The sequence below is a fragment of the Anarrhichthys ocellatus genome, unplaced genomic scaffold (genome assembly GCF_004355925.1).
Source record: "Anarrhichthys ocellatus isolate YVR2014 unplaced genomic scaffold, GSC_Weel_1.0 scaffold255, whole genome shotgun sequence".
Taxonomy (NCBI): domain Eukaryota; kingdom Metazoa; phylum Chordata; class Actinopteri; order Perciformes; family Anarhichadidae; genus Anarrhichthys; species Anarrhichthys ocellatus.
Window position 1 is genome coordinate 19,362 of NW_022280283.1, and position 22,271 is coordinate 41,632.

The 22,271-nt window shown below is 40.3% G+C and overlaps 1 protein-coding gene across 1 annotated transcript in view; it reads left to right on the top strand.

Moving 5' to 3' along the window:
• Positions 1 to 20,175, top strand: part of lamb4 (laminin, beta 4) — a 35,181-nt gene extending 15,006 nt beyond the window's left edge. Inside the window, exons 14-34 of the mRNA XM_031879383.1 lie at positions 22 to 153; positions 283 to 468; positions 1,976 to 2,088; positions 3,425 to 3,545; positions 5,458 to 5,638; positions 5,961 to 6,104; positions 6,218 to 6,449; positions 7,281 to 7,438; positions 9,119 to 9,343; positions 10,427 to 10,644; positions 10,960 to 11,056; positions 11,136 to 11,508; positions 12,722 to 12,882; positions 14,062 to 14,264; positions 14,413 to 14,610; positions 16,927 to 17,071; positions 17,689 to 17,887; positions 19,165 to 19,300; positions 19,401 to 19,571; positions 19,782 to 19,935; positions 20,016 to 20,175. Coding sequence (XP_031735243.1) covers positions 22 to 153; positions 283 to 468; positions 1,976 to 2,088; positions 3,425 to 3,545; positions 5,458 to 5,638; positions 5,961 to 6,104; positions 6,218 to 6,449; positions 7,281 to 7,438; positions 9,119 to 9,343; positions 10,427 to 10,644; positions 10,960 to 11,056; positions 11,136 to 11,508; positions 12,722 to 12,882; positions 14,062 to 14,264; positions 14,413 to 14,610; positions 16,927 to 17,071; positions 17,689 to 17,887; positions 19,165 to 19,300; positions 19,401 to 19,571; positions 19,782 to 19,935; positions 20,016 to 20,155 — 3,687 coding nt within the window. The 3' untranslated portion in view covers positions 20,156 to 20,175. The remainder of the gene's footprint in view (positions 1 to 21; positions 154 to 282; positions 469 to 1,975; positions 2,089 to 3,424; positions 3,546 to 5,457; positions 5,639 to 5,960; positions 6,105 to 6,217; positions 6,450 to 7,280; positions 7,439 to 9,118; positions 9,344 to 10,426; positions 10,645 to 10,959; positions 11,057 to 11,135; positions 11,509 to 12,721; positions 12,883 to 14,061; positions 14,265 to 14,412; positions 14,611 to 16,926; positions 17,072 to 17,688; positions 17,888 to 19,164; positions 19,301 to 19,400; positions 19,572 to 19,781; positions 19,936 to 20,015) is intronic.
• The last annotated feature ends 2,096 nt before the right edge of the window (positions 20,176 to 22,271 follow it).

A 22,271-nucleotide genomic window follows, 5' to 3' on the forward strand; every position in this document is an offset into this window, starting at 1 on the left:
ATAATGTGTTTGTATTTTCAGTTGGACCCGGTTGTTTTACCTCAGTGTGAGAAGTATTACAGAGAGCAGGGTTACGACTTTAAGTTCTCGAACGGAAGAGTCGTTCTCGTTCGGAGGACTCGAGACCTCTCCAGCCGGTGGAGACGGGGACAGGTGGGACGTTTGATTAATTTCCTGTTGCACTTTTGTTTTGACCAATTGCGGGGCCCAGTTGGACCTTTCAGCCAATCACATTGTCCTCCTTCGCCCTGAGTATAACTGATATTGGTTTCCGTTCTGCAGCAGAACAGCCTCCCTCTGGACCCGGGTCACGCCCTGCAGATCGTTCCCCGTCAGAGGAAAGATCAGCCTATCACCTGGACCGGCCTGGGATTGGTCAGAGTGTTGGATGGGGCGGGGCTTAGATTCACTGTGGACAACCTCCCATCATCGATGGATTACCAGCTGGTTATTCGTTATGAGTCAGAGGTAAAGAGAACAGTCAGGGTCCTGGTCCTTTTTCTAGTCCTGAATTTGGTCTGAATTTGTAAAGACCAGGGGTCTCATTAAAAAAATACACTGTGTAGAGACCACATTTATTTTTATAACTTAATATTTACAGCTGTGCCAATTAAACCCACATCTCTCTCCTGCAGCTCAGCACAGACCATGACCTGTTTAACTGAAGTTGGTTTACGTGTTAATGTTAATTTGAGCTCCACAATCGCAAAAATCCTTTGAAACTGATCAAGAAAATAAACAAAAGAGCAATTAATTCAAATTCATTTTCTGTCCAACAAAGTTCTGAGGGATGGGAATGAGTGTCAAGAGGGAAGGCTTTCATCTCATGATTATGGATCTTCATGCGTCTGTCACATTCATGAGAGAAAAAAACGATTCCGATAGACGTTTCTCAGCAGGTTAAAACCTGAACATGTTTACTGAAGATTTCACTTGAGATAGACTCTCCAATACAACCTCAGTGATTCTCTGCAGGACTCAAGTATTTGATAGAAACTCTCAAACATACCTGCGAACAAAAAGTGCTAGAAGAAGGAACAGACTTTTATTCATAATGAGGGGCAAGTTAATGGAGGTTTGGCAGAGGTGTTGATCTGTGATGAGCTCATGTCAGGCTGTCAGCTTGTTTTGTTTTGAAGTGTATGCGGTACTATAAAATTAAACTTCACCTGCATTGTAAGGTTTTTGCAGAAAATAAAGGGCTGGACCCAAATGCAGAGAGACGCGGGAAACGGAGGGTTGTTTTAATTGTAACAAAAAAGTATTCAACACAAAAACGTGTGAATCACAAGTCTATTACATTACAATCCTTTAGCAGATGCTTTTTTCCAAAGCGACTTACATTTCAGATTCTATCACGCCGTAGGCTCAGCTACAGGAGACATTTTGGGTTTAAGTGTCTTGCTCACGGACACATCGACATGCGACTAGCAGAACCGGGGATCGAACCGCCGACCATCTGATTGAAGGATGGCCCTGCGCTCCACTTAGCCACAGTCACCTAAAAATCCAAAGAAACAGGGAACACGGTAAAGGGGAGCAGACAGGAAACGTTCCGGGAGGAAATGGCAGACAGACGACAGACGGACCAGGTTACACCAAAGACGAACGAACACTGAGCCAAGGGACACACAGGGTTTAAATACACAGGGAAGGTGCAGGTGATTAGACACAGCAGGTTTCAATTAAGGGTGGGGCAGACAATCACGAGAGGAACAGACAGCAGCAGAAAGTGAAGTGAAGCAGACTGAGGAGGTGCAGGTGATTGAATGCAGCAGTGTCTAATTAGGGGAAGGGCAGACCCTCACAGGGGTAAGACAGACAAAGGCAGGAAATAAAGTACAAGAAACAGAACATCTCAATAAAACAGAACATATAACTAAATCAAAACAGAAATCGTGACATGCATGATGACTTTTATTTTCTGTGACTCCTTTCTTCCTGTATTGTAACATCAGCTGATCTTCCTCTGCAGTCTCCGTCTGATTGGCTGGCTTCAGTCAGCATCGTCGCATTGTCACTGGGCGACGGTGGCTGCAGCAGTGACCCAACAGGAAGTAAAAGTCTGATTCTTCCTGGAAACTCTAGGTGAGACAAAGTCAGTAAACAACAGAGTCTGTTTATTGAAAGCCGCTTTGGTGAAATAAATTAATCCTGAGATCAGGGAAAGTTCCAGAAAGAGAGGTAACTGAACATTTGTGTCTGTTGCCATGGTAACTGAACCTAACCTGTAACAAACCCAGAGTTTCTCTCCACTTTCTCCTTCTTACAGAGACAGAAACTGTTTTATTTCGTCATTCGGTCCGAATCAATGGTATCCTCTGTATTTTACATACTATATCCTGGTTAGATATCAGTTTGTTACATTTCTTTGAACATTCACATATTACCATCACTACCACCAACATCAACAAGCCAAATTCCTTGTATGTCTAACATAAGGATAAGGATAAGGATGTTTATTGTCATCGTACGAACATACAACGAAATTGAGTTGGCGACTCATCAGTACAGCAGCAACAGTTAAAAAGTGTATAAAAACATTAAGACAAGACGATTTACATACTTACATACTTGGTAATAAACTGTTTCTGATTCCGATGACAAAGAGTCAAGTCAAGATTGTGAACAAATGTAAAAATGTAGTTTGGTAAATGATGAACTAATGGACAATACTGAATAAAACTTCATTTTGCTAACTTATTGACCCTTTTCCCCTCTTTGACTCAGGCTCTTGTTGAAAGATAAATGTGGACAGTCCATACATAGCTTATATGCATCAATGTCTCTCCTTACACTGGATTGGAGGCTGTGTCTTTTGTTTACCTGTCGCGACGGTGAATCATACAATCAAGATCCATAAGTTAACTGAGAGTTCAGGGTTAGTTAACTCAGAATTCGGGGTTAGTCAACCCAGAGTTCAGGGTTAGTTAACTCAGGGTTAGTCAACCCAGAGTTCAGTGTTAGTTAACTCAGAGTTCAGGGTTAGTTAACTGAGAGTTCAGGGTTAGTTAACTCAGAATTCAGGGTTAGTCAACCCAGAGTTCAGTTTTAGGTCAACCCAGAGTTCAGGGTTACTTAACTCAGAGTTCAGTGTTAGTTAATTCAGAGTTCAGGGATAGGCTCAGAGTTTGTTAAATCTGCTCTCTGAAACAAGGCCCACAATAAATTGTCTTAAAGTCGCAGACATAAAATATCATAGACTGCTTCCTCCTTTGTTTCTGGCAGACAGCAGGTATTATTCACATATGGACCACTAGAGATCGCTGTCAGGTTAAAGTCATCTTGTACCAATGATTATTGATTACAAGTCATATATTGGATGAGATTAACAATTAAAAAATAGTTTGTCTGTTTAAGTTTTTGATACCGTCGTCGATTGATAGTTATTTATCTGTTTGTTTGTTTGTCTGTTTGTCTCCAGAGGTAGTATTTTGCACTCTCCAGTGTGTCTGAACACAGCCAGTCGGTACTTTGTGGACATCGTCTTTAACAAACAGCCCGGATCAGATGGCTTCTCCAGCTCACACATATTGATTGACTCGGTGAGTAAGTCTTCATCTCTTCAGCTGACACTCACTCTGAGTGATTGACAGTCTGACGGTTCAATAATAGCTAAGCAGCAGTCAGAGATGCTCACATGTTATTTTTTGCATGCCCAAGTCAAGTCTCAAGTCTTTCACGGGCAATTTTTTTTTAATCTGGATCCCCATTAACTGACGCCTTGGCAACAGCTAATCTTCCTGTGGTTCACAGAAAGTACAAGACATAATGCATACAATACATGACATAAGACATACAGTTAAAATAAAATAATACAGTGAATTACAAAGTACAGTCAAATACTTCGATGTATAGTATCAGTACAGACCATATCCATGATAATTTGGTCATTGCATTCATAATCTTCAAAGAAGGATCAGGAGTCAATAAAGATTCAGTTATATTATCTGTGGCCTTAAGTGTGTCTTTTATCACTATTTAATTATTTAATTTTTAAGTTATATGAGGAGGTAGTGACTTCCAAGCCAATATTAAACGGTAGATAACTGTGCATTTGAGGAAGTTTGTTCTAAACTAGCATTCCTTGTGGGATGTCTGTTGCATGTGTTTTTTATTTGGTTGAAGAAATATTCAGGAGTCTGATTAAATACTTAATTTCTGGAAAGCATGAGGAGGCTGTAGTGGAGTTTAATTTCAACTGATAATCAGCAGAGGCGAGATTGCATGTATTCTATATTTGTTCTCATTGAGTACTGGAGTGTCAATCTGGCAGCACGGTTTTTAACTAGTTGTAGTTTATTTATGTCTTTCTTTGCTGCTGCTGACCATACGACTGGACAATACTATGGAGTATTGCTAGTGACAAAAGACCAAGGACTGTAATACCTGACAAATAATCAAGGATGTTAAATAAATGGAGCACTTTCTAGCCATTGCTATGCCCCTTCCAATTTTAGTCACAATGCTGTCAATATGCTCAGACCACAACATTTGTCCATCCAACATTACACCCAGTAATTTGATCCTCTTGACCTGCTCTAGTCCAATCTCTTTCATTGATAGATAAGGCTGTGGGTCACCACTAAGCATACTCCAGGAGAAAAGAACAATACTTTTAGTTTTGGAAATGCTCAGGGATAGATTGTTAATTTCCACCCAATCAGCCACTCTCTAGATCCTCATTCAGGATGGTTACATGTTCTTTTTTGGTTGAAGCAGTGCTATACAGTGTTGGGTCATCTGCATACATTACTCTGTTGGCATTCTCAATTGCTAGAGGCAGATCATTTGTGAAAATCCTTGTGGAACTCCACAACTGATGCATCTGCAGCCCGATAATTTATAATTATACACCTTGTTCTGTGCTAACAAATATACAGTATATTTTAAATTGAAAAAAATGTAGTCTAAATTTGAACATCTTATATTTGCGATTTCACATAATTATAATTTTATAAATGAAATTACTGAGCTAAAGGTTTCTGCCAGTTCCCTAAACAGTCACTCAGTGACTTCACAGTGGGTGTTTTTCAATTAGGAAAAGCCTTTGTCTTGTTTTTGTCTGCTTTTTGTTGATTTGTAACAAGGTAGGAACTTGAAACAATACTGTTCCAACTGAGGAAAATTTGTGATTAATGATTTTGGGCAACACAAATAAAACTGATTTGAATTGAAATCACTCTGAATGCGACATAAGTGTGACTCAAGGCCAACTTGAGTCCCTACAGCAGGTGTGTCAGTGTTTGCATATCTCCAGATTGTGAAGCGATATACGTACATGCAGCAGTACATACAGAAATGCTCCATTAACAAGATGGAGTGCCTTTATAACTTATCTAACATCAAAAACACAATAACAAATTTGGAAGTGTCTGTCTAACTAAAATAAAAGAAATGGTTTTAGATGCTGCCTTCAATATTATGTACTGAATTATGTACTTTGTGTATTCTTAGATGGGTCTGATTCCCAGCATCGAGGTTGTCCAAGATTTCTGCTTCCAGAGTGACCTTGACTCTTTCCGCCGCTTTAACTGCATTGGATTGGCTGTTGAGCTCGGTCCACAGGAGTCGCTCCGGGAAGTCTGTGAGGGACTCATAAAGAGCATGTCAGCACGAATACACAACGGAGCTGTTCGTAAGTAGTTCAACAATATACACACAGCAGAGCTGTTCATATGTAGTTCAACACATATACACACAACAGAGCTCATCATAAGTAGTTCAACACATATATACACAACGGAGCTGTTCGTAAGTAGTTCAACACATATACAGTATACACAACAGAGCTGTTCATAAGTAGTTCAACACATATACACCGCAACAGAGCTGATCATAAGTAGTTGAACACATATATACACAACAGAGCTGTTCAGGTTCAAGATTTTTTGTAATTCCTTTTTTTATGTTTTCCTCAACCTCCTGTCGTTTTGATTATATCTGTGTGCTGTTCTCAGGTTGCAGATGTAACGTTGTCGGCTCTCTCGGACTATCCTGCAGTAAACTGGAAGGTGTCTGTGAATGTAAACCCAACGTGATTGGCCGTTGCTGTGATACATGTGCACCAGTGACGTTTGGTTTCGGACCCGATGGCTGCAAACGTAAGGAAGTCTAACAACCACAATGCAAAAACACGAGAATTCTTGTGTATCATTTTAAAACAAGTTAATCACAATTAGTGTTTGATGATATTTCTCTTCCTTTTTGTTTGCAGCATGTGAGTGTGACCTGCGTGGTTCGGTGTCAGAGCTTTGCGATCAGACTAGAGGTCAATGTATGTGTCGTTCAGCGGTAACGGGTCGACGTTGTGATCGCTGTCAGACAGCATTCTGGGGTTTCCCTTTCTGTCGGCCCTGTCAATGTAACGAGCTGTCAGAAGTGTGCGATGAACAAACCGGAGAGTGCCTGAACTGCAGGGAGCACACCACCGGACCAATGTGTGAAAGGTCAAGTATTTATACATATTTATTGATGTAACTAGTATAATATATCTACAGATGTGTAACACAGGCCGCACTTTGACAGGTAATGTTTATAATAATATATCTATCAACATCTAAAAGGCCACACTGTGACAGGTTACATATCATGATACTGTATATCTATACACAATAATATATCTATAAATAATAATAAAAATAATAATACATTTTATTTGTATAACGCTTTAAAAGGTACTTAAAGACACTTTACATGGTAAAAAACAGAAACAACTTATTACACATATTACAGTCCTTCAATCAGAAGATCGGCGCTTTGATCCCCGGCTCCTCTAGTCCATGTCAATGTGTCCTTGGGCAAGCCACTTAAACCCAAGTCTTGGGATTGGGTGTGAATGATGAGTTAGTTCTGATGGTCATGTGGCACCTTGCCATTAGTGTATGAATGTGTGTGAATGAATAGATAGGCGCTATAAACGTAGAAGTCCATTTACCATTTTCCATATCATGGCCACACTGTGGAATGGTGCATCTGTCAACATCTGTCGTGTATTTGTGTGGATCTGTGTTGCATAGAGTTGTACATGTTTCATTCCAACAGGTAAGAATAAACACCTACGACGACTATCTTCCTACTGGCGTAACTTCAGAAATATTTTGAATATTAAGATCTGTTATTTCATTAGTTCATATATTTCCAAATCTTTTAAACTGTATCCTCTCGATATTTTACTCTGACAATATCATATGTTCTAACATGTTGGAGAATGTTTCAGTATATGCAGACAGCCCTGTAGATGCTCTGGTTCTGATGACACTTCTGTGTTGCTGATGCAGGTGTGTGGAGGGTTACTATGGTAACCCTGTCTCCAGACAGCCCTGTAAGCCCTGCCTGTGTCCAGAAGTTTCAAACAGTGGACGATTCTTCGCCACTTCATGCCAACACGACCCACAATCCCTCAGTCTAACCTGTGACTGCAGGGAGGGACACACAGGTAAGAGCTGACCTGAGTGCCCTGATAGAAAAAGCCCTTTGCCTGCTGACTTCTGTTTCACTCTGGGGACAGACAGGAGCCCTCAATTCTGAGAGCAGTGAATTCTGATTGGAATAAATGGTTTAAGGTGATCAGACAGGTAGGTTACAATTTTGTTAAGCCATCAAAAGCACTTTAAAGTCTGATCTGATATGAATACGGAGCAAATGATGTGTTGTACAATAAATTACTAGTTTTATTAATACAATTATAGCTGCAGCATTCTGTACCATTTGAAACTCTTAGTACCAGCACAAAGCAGGCCTGACAACAAAACGTTACAATAATCCAGTCCGGGTGATTAAAAAGGCAATAATTAGAATTTCTGTGTTTGTTACTTCTTTCCTTTTTAACCCTAGCCCTATTTTTAGGCCTCTGCTCAAAATTGCATACCCATACTAAAAAGAGTGTATTTCTGCAACTACAAGTTCTATTTGAATAATTTTGATGTTATAATAAAGGTAACACTTGTGTGATTTGTTCAGATGTGTAAATATCAGTGTATATGTTACTGGGTAAGAGTAAATGAAGATGGCACACAGCTCAAATTGAAAAGTTTCAGGTTCGCCTGAAAAAAATGCACTTTTATTGTTATTCTTTCTTTGGAATGATGCAGTGGCAAGTCTAAAACCTCTCCCATATCATAGCACAATATACAGTATGTACAGTCTCTCTGCAAAGTTTGACTTTGATAAAGTGAAGCAGAACAAAATTAGAGAGGTTTTAGTACAGAGAGGTCGGGAGAGGTCACCCAAATTGTCATTTTGGAACCAGCTGTTCCATTGTAATTTTCTATACTATATAACTATATATTTCACTTGTTTTATCACTAAGAGTGTTCAATCTATCCAAATACAGCAGTTTGGCTTCATTTTGAGAGCCTGAATCCTCTCTGAGCCTGTTTGTGTCTGTGATCCATGGAGCTGTCTCGTCTGACTGCAGTTTCTCTTTGTCTATGGGGACCTAGCTCAGCAGCCCATTGGTCGATTTCAGTCAATAAACCCTCCTTCGACGCATCAGAGCCTATGGAATTGAACTGGGACAACATGGGATTGATTGACAGAATTGTTAGCAAGTCAGAATCAAAACCGCGCCGTCCCCCGCGAAGTGTAAAATCCGATACGCCAACAGTCAACTCCCTTCCCCCAGCTCCCCTAAGTTAGATTGACCCCCCTTTCTTCAAGGAAACAGTTCAATGACAAACAGGATATACGTCGAACACATATTTGAATGGAAATAACCAGATACATTGGTTGTCCATGTTAGCTTTGTGTCGTTGGCTCAGACCGTAGTGCGTAGACGGCGGACTCATGGCAAAAAATACGTGATATTGTGGTAAATCTTCTAGTTGAAATATTAGTGAAGTAGAATTGTGTTTGGAGCATGTAAAAATGGCTTGCAGGATATTGTTGCCCAGACTGTTTTCTTTAACTGAGTATATAACATGTGTGTAACATTCATTTTATTCGTTCCTGAGAAGTGCATTGTACGACACTTGTACGCTAAACTTTTTCGATGGAACCCCAAATGGTCTTCGCTCGGGTTTAAATTGTGCTGATCAAAAGTTTTTCGATATGTACATTAAACATGTGAATGCAGTGAATATGTCCCAACAATTCAAACTGACTTTGACTGTCTCAGGTCCTCGCTGCGACAGATGCAGCCCTGGTTTCTATGGCGACCTGGGGTTGCCAGGCGCCAGCTGTGAGGAGTGTGTCTGCAACAACAACATAAACCCGAGTGACCGCAACGCATGCAACAGCCTAACAGGAGAATGTCAGCGCTGCCTCTACAACACAACGGGACCACGCTGCCAAGACTGCAAACCTGGTTACTACGGCGACGCCCTGGACCAAGATTGTAAAGGTAACGACCAGGGTATCAAATAATAATAATGTTAATAATAATAAGAGGAAGAAGAAGAAGACGTTATATATTTAGAACATTTTATTCAAAAAAATGCAACACAATGTCCGGACTATCAGCACTGGCGCCCCCCAGGGGTGTGTGCTCTCCCCACTGCTCTTCTCCCTTTACACCAACAACTGCACCTCAGAGGACCCGTCTGTTAAACTCCTGAAGTTCACAGACGACACAACGGTCATCGGCCTCATCAGGGACGGTGATGAGTCTGCGTACAGACGGGAGGTTGAACAGCTGGTCCTCTGGTGTGGTCAGAACAACCTGGAGCTGAACAGGCTCAAAACTGTGGAGATGACAGTGGAGTTCAGGAGGAGCCCCCCAACACTGCCCCCCCCCCCCCCCCCACCATACTCAACAACACTGTCTGCTGTGGAGACCTTCAGGTTTCTGGGATCCACAATCTCCCAGGACCTGAAGTGGTCACACAATATCAACACCATGAAAGGTGTTTATGGAATAGTTATAACTTTTAGCACAAAAACAAATATCCCTGCTGGTTTGAATGTTTAAGATGAATTGGATCTGTAATTAATGTGTGATATGAAGTGAAATTAAATGAAATTGAACTTGTACAATCTGGCTTTACACCCCCTCACTGTCTGTGTCTCCATAATGTTTGTACCCATGGGTAAGAGTTTCTGTACACTCTCCCATTAAGTTAGTTTTTATAGATCTCAACTGCTGCGTGGGAAGCAACGAACGTCTCCTTCAGGCTCTGTTTTTTTTTGTGTACGGTTATAAATGAGACCCCTGGTCTGTCCAGGGTTAGGGTTCAACACACAGCCTCAGCCTCAAGGTGTTCTGGTACCCAGGTAAAATGATCAATCCCCATGTGTAACAGCCCCACAGGGTCAGAAAGGTTTCTCCACCATCACCCACGTGAATGTTGAGGTCTCTCTAAGACTCCATCCAGAGAAATGGCAGAAATGTAAAGACGTGGGTTTGAAGTTTGTGACTGATGGCCAAATATGTTTTTCTTTATCTGATTTATTTCATGTTTTCTTGTATTTATTGTGCATTTCCAAGAGTGCTCCTGTGACCGGCGGGGGACCGAGGTGACTCAGTGTCCTCTCGGGAGTCCTTGTTTCTGTAATTCAAGGACGGGTCAGTGTCCCTGCAGGACAGGGGTGGTGGGCATCCTTTGTGACGAGTGTGTGGACGGATACTGGAACCTGGACGGTGCATCAGGGTGTCAAACCTGCAGCTGTGATTCTGTTAACTCCTTCTCCAACATCTGCAACAAGGCAAGAGGCTTCTTTTATTCGAGTCCTATATTTTATAGGCTTTTATTAATTTCATTCATGTTATTCACCTCACACTACAGAACAGAATCACATAAAGCACACTGAAAGTCTCAATGTTGTTTTACATTCATGTGAAACCTGTTGTAATGTGTAACTTGAAGGAATTTGATCAGCAGGTAAAGTGTATGGTGTTTCACAATACTAGACAGAAGAAAGATGTGAAACAGGACACACTATAAATCAAGACATAATTACTGACAGTGGATGAAGGATTGATCAGAAAACATCTATTGAATGAAGCAGTGATGTATTCAGGTGATGGGACAGTGTCCATGTCGTCCTGAGTTTGGAGGAAGACAGTGTGACGAATGTGGAGAAAATCATTTTGGGAATCCGGATCTACAGTGTATCTGTGAGTGAAAACATTTTCTTCACCTCTCTATGACAGAACTCCAGCTTGTTTTGATTTGAACTCGTCATGTCTCTCTCAGCTTGTGACTGTAACGTTGAGGGAACGGAGCGGCCATCATGTGACCCTGAAACCGGCGAGTGTATCTGTCGGGTCGGTGTCTCCGGTATATTCTGTGATGAGTGCGCCGCTGGCTACGACTCGGTGTTCCCGGCCTGCAACGAGTGCCATCCGTGCAACGCTCTCTGGGCCAGAGACGTGACCGATGTCCAGCGAGCCGCCCTGAGGATGAAAACCTTTATTCCTCGCCATGGCAATGACAACATGTGGCCTAGCGACAGTCGCCGCCAGCAACAGATGCTGAAGATGCACTCCAAGTTGGACGGCCTCGCCAACCTGATGAGACTCTCCCCGCCAAAGCTGGAGAAGCTGGAGAAACTGTGTGCAAAGATCGGGTAAATTCTGAAGTTATGAACTTAAAGTTTTATAGCCTCACAGCACCATCTGCATTGTGTAAATTAGTCTGCAAATAAAGCCAGTGACAGCTCTCATACGATCACTCCATAATCATCATCATCAGTAATAATCATGATGCCATAAGAAAACATGAGTAAATATATTGTGTTCACCTATCAAGCTTCCTTTTTGAAGCTTGATAGGTGAACCATGTAAAGATAGTGAACCAGCTGCTCACATTTACAAGTTGATTTGGGATTTATTAAAGGAAACAGCTCACTGGCAGACGTATGCAAGGTTTGATGAATCAGTCAAGTTATTTTCCCAAACATATGCAGATTCTCTACTTGAGAAGGATCGATGAGTCGGCCCGAAGGATTTTAACTGGATTTCACTCAATGACCAAACAACTTTTCCTTTTCCTCCTTTTATTTTGGTAGGTTCAGCATAGTAGTTTGTTTAGTCACTAAGTCATTGAAGGTGAAAAACCGGCTGCCTCTCCGGGCTTGCAGACTCGTCAGTCCTGCACAATCTTATCTTAGATCTTGATACGATGTGATCTCTGTCGGTACAGTGTTAACCCCATTCCGGACCTTATTTACTGCGACACTGCTGTTCCCTGCGTGTGTGCTTATCTAAAGTTCCCGGCAGAGTGGTTCAGCCCTGTTTCTATTCTGAATAATCTGATATTTCAGTACATTCATTACTTTACTAATTGCTTTACTTATCATTTTATTTACAATCATCTTCATCTTTTTTTGTCTTTTATATTGCTTCTATCTACATAAAAGAAAAATCCTGTTTGACTTGATAGTCCATTTCTTTCTTTGAACGTACGTAAACATTTAGTCCCTGAACTTGTGACTTTCTGCTGACACACTTGTTCTGTTTAAACCAGGTGTAAACGTCTATATGCACAAGAAGTCATGAGAATAAAATCAATGAGGGGTTCATCTTCTTGGTTTGGGTATAATAAAATGAAACTCTTTTGTTTAATGACCAAAGTTTATGTTTTGCTTTGAAACGTATTTCCTGTTCTGATGCTGTTAAATTTATAAAAACAAATGTCTTGTCCTCTTCTAATGTTAAATATGAAAAGAAAGAAATATTGTTTCCCTCCTGCAAGTTTAAAGTGAATCAACTTTCTCTTTTAGAGGATGTAAAAGGTTAAAGTCAATCATCAAACATTTTGAAACGCTTTCTTCCTCACAGGAAGCTGCAAGACTCCGTGGACCCGAATGTGATACTGATCGACCCGTCTCCTCTCCTCAACAACGAAATTGATGAGATTCGTTTGGAGTTCAAGAAGCTGCTGAACAACGTGAAGGCGAAACTCATCGAGAATCCGGACGATGAAGATGAATACCTGGACGGTCAGTGATGTTGTTCTTGTTATATTTGAGCTCACTAAAAACACAGATGGTCCTTTTCTGAGGGTTCACTTTATTGTGTTATAGATTACTATCTGACCCACGATCAGTGACTGTGGCCAGATCATAACTTACCACGAACCTGACAGGGTATTTTAGACTGTTTATTATGGAGGCGATCAGGGTGGAAACGGATATCTTCTCCCCCACTGTCCAAAAGGAGGTTTAGGCTGACCAGCCACCGGAGGCCGGGTGCTTGTTGGGCAGGTTGCTGCTCTACAAGACTTAAACATGCTGAAAAAGCTCCTCTCCAGTAAAGGTGAGGCTGCCTGTGATTCCATCATCGCCTGGTTAAACATTAAAAACTCTGTTGGCCATCATCTGGAGGAGCTTGTTCCCCAGCAAGCAACTGACAAGCAGGAGGAGATTCCTCCTGTTCCTCCTGGACAGAAGGGTTTTCAGAGGGAGAAGAAAAACTGCCATACCTTGATTAAGAAAGAGTTTTAGGTTGTAGTGGTAGATTGGTTTGATGATAAATGGCCCCTTTACTTTCTGTTGGAATCCACAGACTCCTGAAATCTAAGTCTGTTCTCTCATCTCTTCTCTTGCGCTTTGCTTTGATATTCTTGATTTTAAGTGATTTTAACAAACATGTCCTGTATGCTGCCCCTCTGGTTCCTCTTTGGCTTTTTGTAATTGTTGTTAAACCTTATGATCAGTTGAGTCCCACTCACTTAAAGGGACACACCCTGGACATTGTTCTCTCCTCTGGTTTTACTGTTGAAAGTGTTAATCTCTGTGAAGCTAATTTATGTGTTTCTAACCAGAAAACTTTTATTTTGAAGACCCTCCTTCCACATCCTGCTCCTACAACATCTACCTATGTTTCTTCTCCTCTCCTCAACAATACTCTGCTGACAGCTTTCATAAGGCCTTCGTTTTCTAAATAAACTCAACAATACATGTGAAGTTGTACTTAATTTCATACCTGCCTCGGCTAAATAACAAAATATAAAGGAAATGCAAACAAGCTGAGGGGAAATGGAAAAAGGACAGTCTGGTGGTTTCATATGAAATTGTGAAAGAACCAACGTCCACATTTCACAGAACAGACTGTGCTGCTTTATGCACTTCTTCTTTAGTTTATTTGTGAACGTCTTGTCTTCTCTGATCCTGTTTTAGAGCTGCTGGATGAAATCCAGAAGCTTCATGAAGCCTTCATGTTGGACGAGAAGAGAGTGAGAAACGGCAATAAAGCTCTGGAGGACTCGATGGACACCAGGCAGGAAGTCAAACATAAGCTGAACACGTGCAGCAGCAGAGGAGACATGGCGTCGCTGGAGAATAAGGTCCAACAGCTAAGCGTGGTCAATCTCAACCGAATGGTGAGTACTAACCTGCAGAGTCACATGACTCACACATCAACCAATCACAGGTGTGTATGAAGTTGCTGTGTGCAGCAGCATCAGTTAATAATGACAGGTGAATGAGCCTCTTTGTGACCTTTCACCATTGTGTTGTGGTCTGATGCAGATCTGTGGAGGACCAGGTCTGGAGGACTGTTCAGGATGTGGTGGAGCTCTGTGTGAACTGGATTTGGGAAAAATGAAATGTGGAGGTCCAAACTGTGATGGAGTCATTCCAGTCAGTCAGAAAGCTTCAGACACAGCAGAGAGAGCGAAGCAGCAACTCATTACACTCCCATCCAGTCTACAGGAGTCCAAGAACAAGGCAGGTTTACACTGGGAGGACTGGTGCTGGAACTGGAACAGCTAAAGGTCCAGTCCACTTCATAGGATTTTAAGAGGGTCCAGATGAACCAGCTTTTAATTTGAAGGATGTCTTTTATTGCCTGAGACCAGAATTAATTAGTCCCAGTGAATGAGTCAACAGTAACATTATAACAAGGTGTTAAATTTAACCAGACCTCTGAAGCAACTGTTCTTCAGCCTGGTTTTGAAACTAAGTGTTTACTAAATCAAGATTAACTAAACCTCACAAACTTATGCTAGAGCTTTATTTGGATATTCTGGAAATACTTGTCATCGTTTTTGTTATTGTTGTTTTTTGTTGTTGTTGATTTATTGTATTTTTTGTAGTTTGCTTGTTTGATTTTTGCTTTTTGTTCCCTTTTGCTTTGGATTGAGGCTAAAGCTGTCATGTTGAATTAATTTCAACTGCAGTGATAATGATTGGCTCAATAAAGCAATATGCGGTATTATTGCCTTTATTGTGGCACATTACTTAATTTATCCTGATTTTAGTGCTATATTAAAAATGATCTTTATTTATACTGAAACACGTAGGGATATACAGTATGTGTATTCATTTCCCCTCCATTGTGGTGGTTGTTCAGCACTTGTAGCCTACGTGTAGAACGCATCAGTTGGTCTTTGTGGTATTTGTCCCGCCCCTCCTCAATTGTGATCGGTCAGCTGGGTAAAAAGTGACGGTGACAAGCATAGCGATTTACCCAAAACCAAATGTTATTCAACTTTCGGTCACCAGAAAAAGACACCAGCACAGAAAAGTTGCTCAGGACCTCGTCACACTGCTGGGTCCTGTGGAGTGGCACACCGGGGTAGTGGTTTCCTTTTTTGAAAAGGGGATCAGAGGGTCTGCTCCAACTATTAGGGTATCATACTGCTCAGGTTAAGTCTATTCGAGGGTGATGGAAAGGAGGCTCCGATCGATTTTCAAACCTCAGATCCAGAAGGAGCAATGCTGATTCCTTCCTGGCCGTGGAACAGTGGACCAGCTCTTTAGCCTTGCAGGTCTGTTGGAGGGGTCATGGGAGTTTGCCCACCCTGTCCACATGTGTTTTTTTTGGACTTGGAGAAGACTTACGACCGTGTAACACAGGGAGTACTGTGGGACAGTACTGCAGGAATATGGGCTTCAATGTCATTGCTACAAGCCATCCGGTCTTTGTATAACCAAAAAGAGAGTTGTGTTCATATATTCGGCCCAATGTCAAACACGTTTTCAGAGGGTGTTGGCCCCCAACTTTCATGTCTTTCTGTTCCTTCATGAACAGGATCTCAAGGCATATACCCAAAGGAAGGAAAGTGTCAGACTTGCATCTCTGCTTTTTGCAGATGATATGTTTCTGTGGTTGGGATGTCTTAGGAGGAGGCCTTAGGTTAGGAGTATGGGGCCCTGGTTCTCTGCAGGAAAATGGTGGATTGCTCACCCTAGGCTTGGAGTGAGTACTTGCCACAAGCAAAAGAGCTCAAGTATCTTGTGATCTTGTTCACAAGTGAGGATAAAATGGAATGTGAGACTGACAGGCTGTTTGGTGCTTTGTCCACACTGATGAAGACGTTGTACTGGACCATTGTGGTGAAGAGGGAGCTGAGCTGGAAAGAATGAGGTTGGGGGTACAAGCATCCACAATGAGCTTCCTTTGTAGGGTGTCTTGGCCGAGCCTTAGAGATGTGGTGAGAAGCATAGACATCTGGAGGTAGCTTGGAGTACAGCCGCTTCTCCTTTGGGTCGGAAGGGATCAGCTGAGGTGGTTTAGGCATCTGATCAGGATCCTCTTGGATGCCTGCCTTTAGAGGTTTTCTGGCCACGTCCAACTGGTAGAAAACCCCGGGCCAGTGGGTGAACCAAAAGAACCAAAGAGTCCTTCAGGAGTCAGTTGGTAAGTGGCAGGTATATGACACTTACCTGGTTACTTAAAAAACCCAGTTGATTATGACTCAGAGCGTAGAGCAGGTCACCTTTAACCACAGGGTTGGTAGTTTGATCCCCTGTTCTTACTGTTCACATGTCATGTCCATCAGCAAGACAATGAACACCAAGTTGCTCCCCGGGCTCTTTACAGCAGCCCACTGCTCCTAATGCTTAGGATAGTTAATTGCTCAGGGCACATTTCATATATGTACCTGTATGTAGTGTATATGACAGTTTAAATACATTTTAAGTCTACTCATTATTTCAAACTACTGAGATACAAGGTGACACTGAGCCACACTATCAGATTGTTGGTCACTTTACTGCTTCACTGTTAAATAAATGTTTTAACTCTGTATTTTGTGTCAGATAAATGATGCCAAATGGCAAGCTCAGGACACCAAAGACCAGGCGAAAGACCTTCAGGACCGGATCAACAAAAACATGGACTCCCTCAAGAGAGAGAAAAATAAAACCAAGGAGCTCATCCAGCAAGTCAAAAACTACCTCATAGGTCAGTGTTAAGGTGAAACTGCAGGAACCTGGTCCTCACCTGGAGGACTATGGCTCATCCCTTTGACCAGTTTACAGATGAGAGACTGTATTATTGACCTCAAAGTCATATATCAGAGCTTTAAGAAAAATCTCAGTGGTAATGATGACTTGAAAGATAATTTTGTGTCTGAAAGTAAATATCTTAACTCCAACGTGACAAACAGAATTATTCCTTATAGTTAAAGCATTAGTAGCCTCATTTACTCAACTAGAGGAGAGTAAGTGACTGTGACAAAAGAAAAAACGGCAGTAGATTTGAACTGTTTCCTTTAAAACACAAAAAAGTGATGTATCTTTCTGCAGTAACCTTTACCTTTCATATGTTAGATGTATGTTTTGTTGAAGCGTCGTTCAGAAAGTTCACAACCAGACTCTTTTTATTTAAAGTGACTCCACCCACCCTGGACAGTGTTATTGTCATCACAAATGAGTGCTCCCTCATACACTGCTCACAAGAAAACATGGATAAAACACTACAAACCTTATAACAGGTTAATGCACCGGATGATATGATATGTAACAAAGTTCATATATAAAGATACTAAAACCTAAGTAATCAGGTTTCCTCCCTGACAGATGAGAGGGTTCCTCCAGAGGACATCGAGAAAATGGCCCAAGCTGTTCTGGATATCCAGCTGCCACAATCACCAGATCAGATCAGATCAATGATCAATGACATCAATAATCTGCTGTCCAATGCAACCAAATCCCCCAAGAACCTGGAGGAGCACACCAAGACTGCCCAGACTCTGCTGCAGAAAGCTGAGGAAGTCAAGTCAGTGTCTGAAAGCATGAAATTAGTATTGGCTAAAGATCTAAACATCTGTTGACTCTGTGAAAAAGGGATCTTATTAACTAACGAAACTAGAAACTGTTTCTAAAATACTAAACTTTACTAAAACACAACATTTTAACAAAAAAAACAGAACTTTAACCAAAACACCATTGACGCAAAACTTAAGCTAAAACACAAAACTATTACCAAAACACAAAACTTTAACTAAAACCTAGAACTTTAACCAAAACACCACCTTTAACCAAAACAAAAAACTTTAACATTGACGCAAAACTTAAGCTAAAACACAAAACTTTAACTGAAACCCAGTACTTAAACTAAAACACAACTTTAACCAAAACACCAAACTAGTGCTGCATTCGACACCATTGACCATTTCATTCTAATACAGCGACTGGAACATTTATAGGGCATTAAAGGAGCCGCACTAAGCTGGTTTAAAGCTACAGTTGGTCATTTTGATAAAAATATTTTTTGTCATATTTGCTCAAGCTGTCACTGTATTCTGACAATAATTCAGTAAGTAGAGATGGATAACCTGTGAATGAAATCTGTGTCCGCTGCCTCCTTTTAGTGCTCCTATTGGTATTTGCAAGATTCCAGCCGAAGAAAACCTATTTTAGTGAACAGTAATGACAATGTTCATAACCCAGCTGACATGTTGAAAAATCACTATGCACCAACCGGAGCAAACTTTCTAATTTTATAGTTTTAACTTAACCACCAAAACATTGAACTTTCATAACAACGTGAAATTTAAAAAAAGACAACTTCAACATGAAACTCCGACTAAAAGTCGACAACTTTAAAATAAACCTTAACTTTTGCCAAACACAAAACTCTCATTAAAAAATAAAAACTTCAGCTAAAACACAAACCTTTAAAAGAAGAAATCACTGTCAGCTCTCTAAAACACATAACTATAAAATCATTGCACAGGCTTACTACCATCCTGCGATATCCACGGATGCTGTAATTTCTTTTCTTTTTCGAGAGATTTTGATTTATTGATTGCTGTTGGGATGTAAAGATAATTTCAACTAATATAACACATGATCCTAAAAAAAAGTGCCTAAGTCTTAACTCTGGGAAAACGTGAAACATCTGTTAACTTTCAGTTCACTGGAGAATGAACCGTAATTGTTTGTTTTGACCTCCTGGCTTATCGATTAGTAGCTGAATGAGTGACCTCACTAATCTGATATCTGACCACAGATGTATTTTGAAGTTGTCTTGTTATTGTTTTTTATGTTGAGGGAGTGGACAAAGAACATTGATGTGACAGAGATCAGCAGAGATATTTATGAAGCAGAGAAAGCTCAGAACAAAGCCAATGACGACCTGGACACAGACAGCCAAGACAGAGACGTGGCCAAAGACCGAATCCAAGACGTAAAGATCAACAATATTTAAAATGTCTCAAACATCTTTCACTTGAGTACGGCCCTGCCTGATGTGTTTCAATACGTTTTTTATTTATTTATTTTTTTAGATGACAGACAAACTAGATGACATCGAGACAAAGCTGATGAATCGTCGACATGAAGATTTGCAGCACGAGATCGAAGCACTGAAGAGGAAGATTGAACAGAACCGAGAGATGGCCAGAGAGGCCAAGGAGGCTGCAGACTCTGCTTTAAACCAGACTACTGACACAGAAGCAGTAAGACTACTGACACAGTATACAGTACATACTGTTTGAGTTTGCAGTATGCAGTACAGATTGTGTATCTAGTACGCTTTATGCAGTACTTTATGCTTTATGCAGTACTGTTTGAGTGTGCAGTATGTAGTGTGCAGTAGAGATTGAGTATGTAGTAGGCCTACACTTTACGCAGTATGATTCTGATCACTACCTCTGTCTGTGTAACAGGAGCTGGATGATGTGATGAAGCTGTTTCAGCTTTTAAACCAGCAAAGGTCCAATCAGACGGTTGAAGATGAAGCTGGAGAACGACTGAGGAAGATGATGGAGGAGGCCGAGAAGATAAAGGAACAGGTGGAGGACAAACTCCTACAGCTACAAGGTATTATTATTAGTTCACATGCATTGAACAGGAGTACTACTGTAGTATTCCAGTATCATAAATATACTGTGTGTTGTCAGATCTGGAGGAGAAGATCCAGAAGCTGATCAAGAATAAAGAGGACAAAGCAGCTGAAGTCTCCATGTTGTTAGAAACGGTGAATTCACTTCAAAAGGAGATCTCCAGACGAGCCGAGGGATACGCCAGTTGTACCTCATAAATACTACTGACTACTACATACTGTAATACAGCACCCTACAAATACTACTGACTACTATACACTGTAATACAGCACCCCATAAATACTAATGAGTACTAAACACTGTAATACTACAAACCACCTGTCTTAAAACATTTTTTTTTTGATTTAGTTTTACTGGAATTCAAAGTTGTGCAAATATTTGACATTTATTCAATAAAATATATTTTCTTTGTGAAAAAATGCTTTATTTGATTTATTGTGTAATAAATCATTACTGTGACTGTTTAAATAATTTGAGTTTTTTATAATTTGACAATTTCATTTTTAAATGATACGTTATTTTAATTTTTAAAATAATTTGTTTAAAGACTGGCTTAGAGGTAGAGCAGGTTGTCTTCCAATCAGAAGTGTGGATGATGCCATATGAAGACTTTTCTGAGGAAGGTTCCTCACTGAGTGAAATAACTTGAAGTATCTAAGTGTCATCCGTGATAAGACCTGTTTGAATCCTCTAAATCAGGGGTCTCAAACTCAAGGCCTGCGGGCCGAAACTGGCCCGCCACGTCATTTTATGTGGCCCGCGAATCCGCCAGCAAAAAAAAAAAAGTTTAAATTTAAAAAAAAAAAAAAAAATTAAAAGTTAGACTTAATAATAAAAATATCCCCATAGTCATAATTCTGAGATAGAAAGTCATAATTATGAGATACCTAAACACACAGTCACAGAAGCAGCTCTTTGGCTGGTTACTGTACATTTGACATGGAAATGTATTGTGAGTACATTGAAGACTACTTTAAACGTGTCTTTACAACACATGAAATACTTCACGTGGGATTGTGCAAATGCACCCTTGAAAGGATTTTAAGCGTTGAACAAAGTTATTGTGATAACTTGTTTGATATTTGTCTTTGATATTTTCTTTAATAGTTTGATCTTTGATAGAGTAATATGGGTTTCTTAACCCTAAATTAAAAGGATTTAAGTTATAACAGAAATGTGCTTAAATATATTTTTACATTTATATAACTACATGTACAATATTTTTACACTTGAATAAACAATAATCAAATGCAGACAGTTATTTACCAATATGTTAGGAGAAGTTACATTTACACCGTCTTACATTTACAACCGGCCCTTTGAGGGAAACCGTGATGCTGATGTGGCCCAGAGTGAAAATGAGTTTGAGACCCCTGCTCTAAATGCTGAGGAAAGGTGCTTCAATGCTTCATTTCCTATCTCCTTTAGCATAGGAAACACTGGACCTTCCTTTACCAAAGGAAAGAATAACATGCCGACCCATAATTCCTTGCGACGGCAACATTTAAAGTGACGCAGCATTCGGCCGTCCATGAAAACAAACAATATGCTTATCTCACACAGGTTTAACAATTGTACTCATACAGTCATAAAGTGATGGGATTCATGATGATTAATATTAATAGACAGTGACAATCGTTTCATTTTATATGTATTTATTTACTTTGAACATATAACAAATAAGTTTAAAAAAACAATAAGAAATGAACAGTAAATAAATAAAGCAAACTGTCAATGAACAAATTCTCGTTCTCAATAACAAGAAGCATCATTAATGAAACAAAAACAAGCTCGGCCTATGATCGATTACTAAACTGCTGAAAATCAAAATATAACCAAACGGTTGAATCCACATAATTGCACAAAGAAAACGTTGATATTGAACAGTTTTATTGATGTTGAACAGTTTTATTGATGTTGAAATTAATAATCTCCTCCCCTCAACCAGTACCGATCTATCCTCAAATATAGGAACCATAGAAACAACTGTAAACCCTGATATATATTTAGATGTTTTTTCTCCCATTGACCTTGACAAATTGACTTCAACAATATCTACGTCTAAACCTTCTACCTGTCTCTTAGACCCTATACCGATTAGGCTGCTTAAAGAAGTTTTACTAGATATGATCAATCTGTCTTTACTAACTGGCCATGTGCTGCAGTTCTTCAAAGTAGCTGTAATTAAACCTCTTCTTAAGAAACCCACTCTTGATCCAGAGGTGTTAGCTAACTATAGACCGATCTCTAACCTTCCCTTCCTCTCTAAGATCTCTTTCTACATAACAATGTTCTTGTCTTGTTAGACTTTAG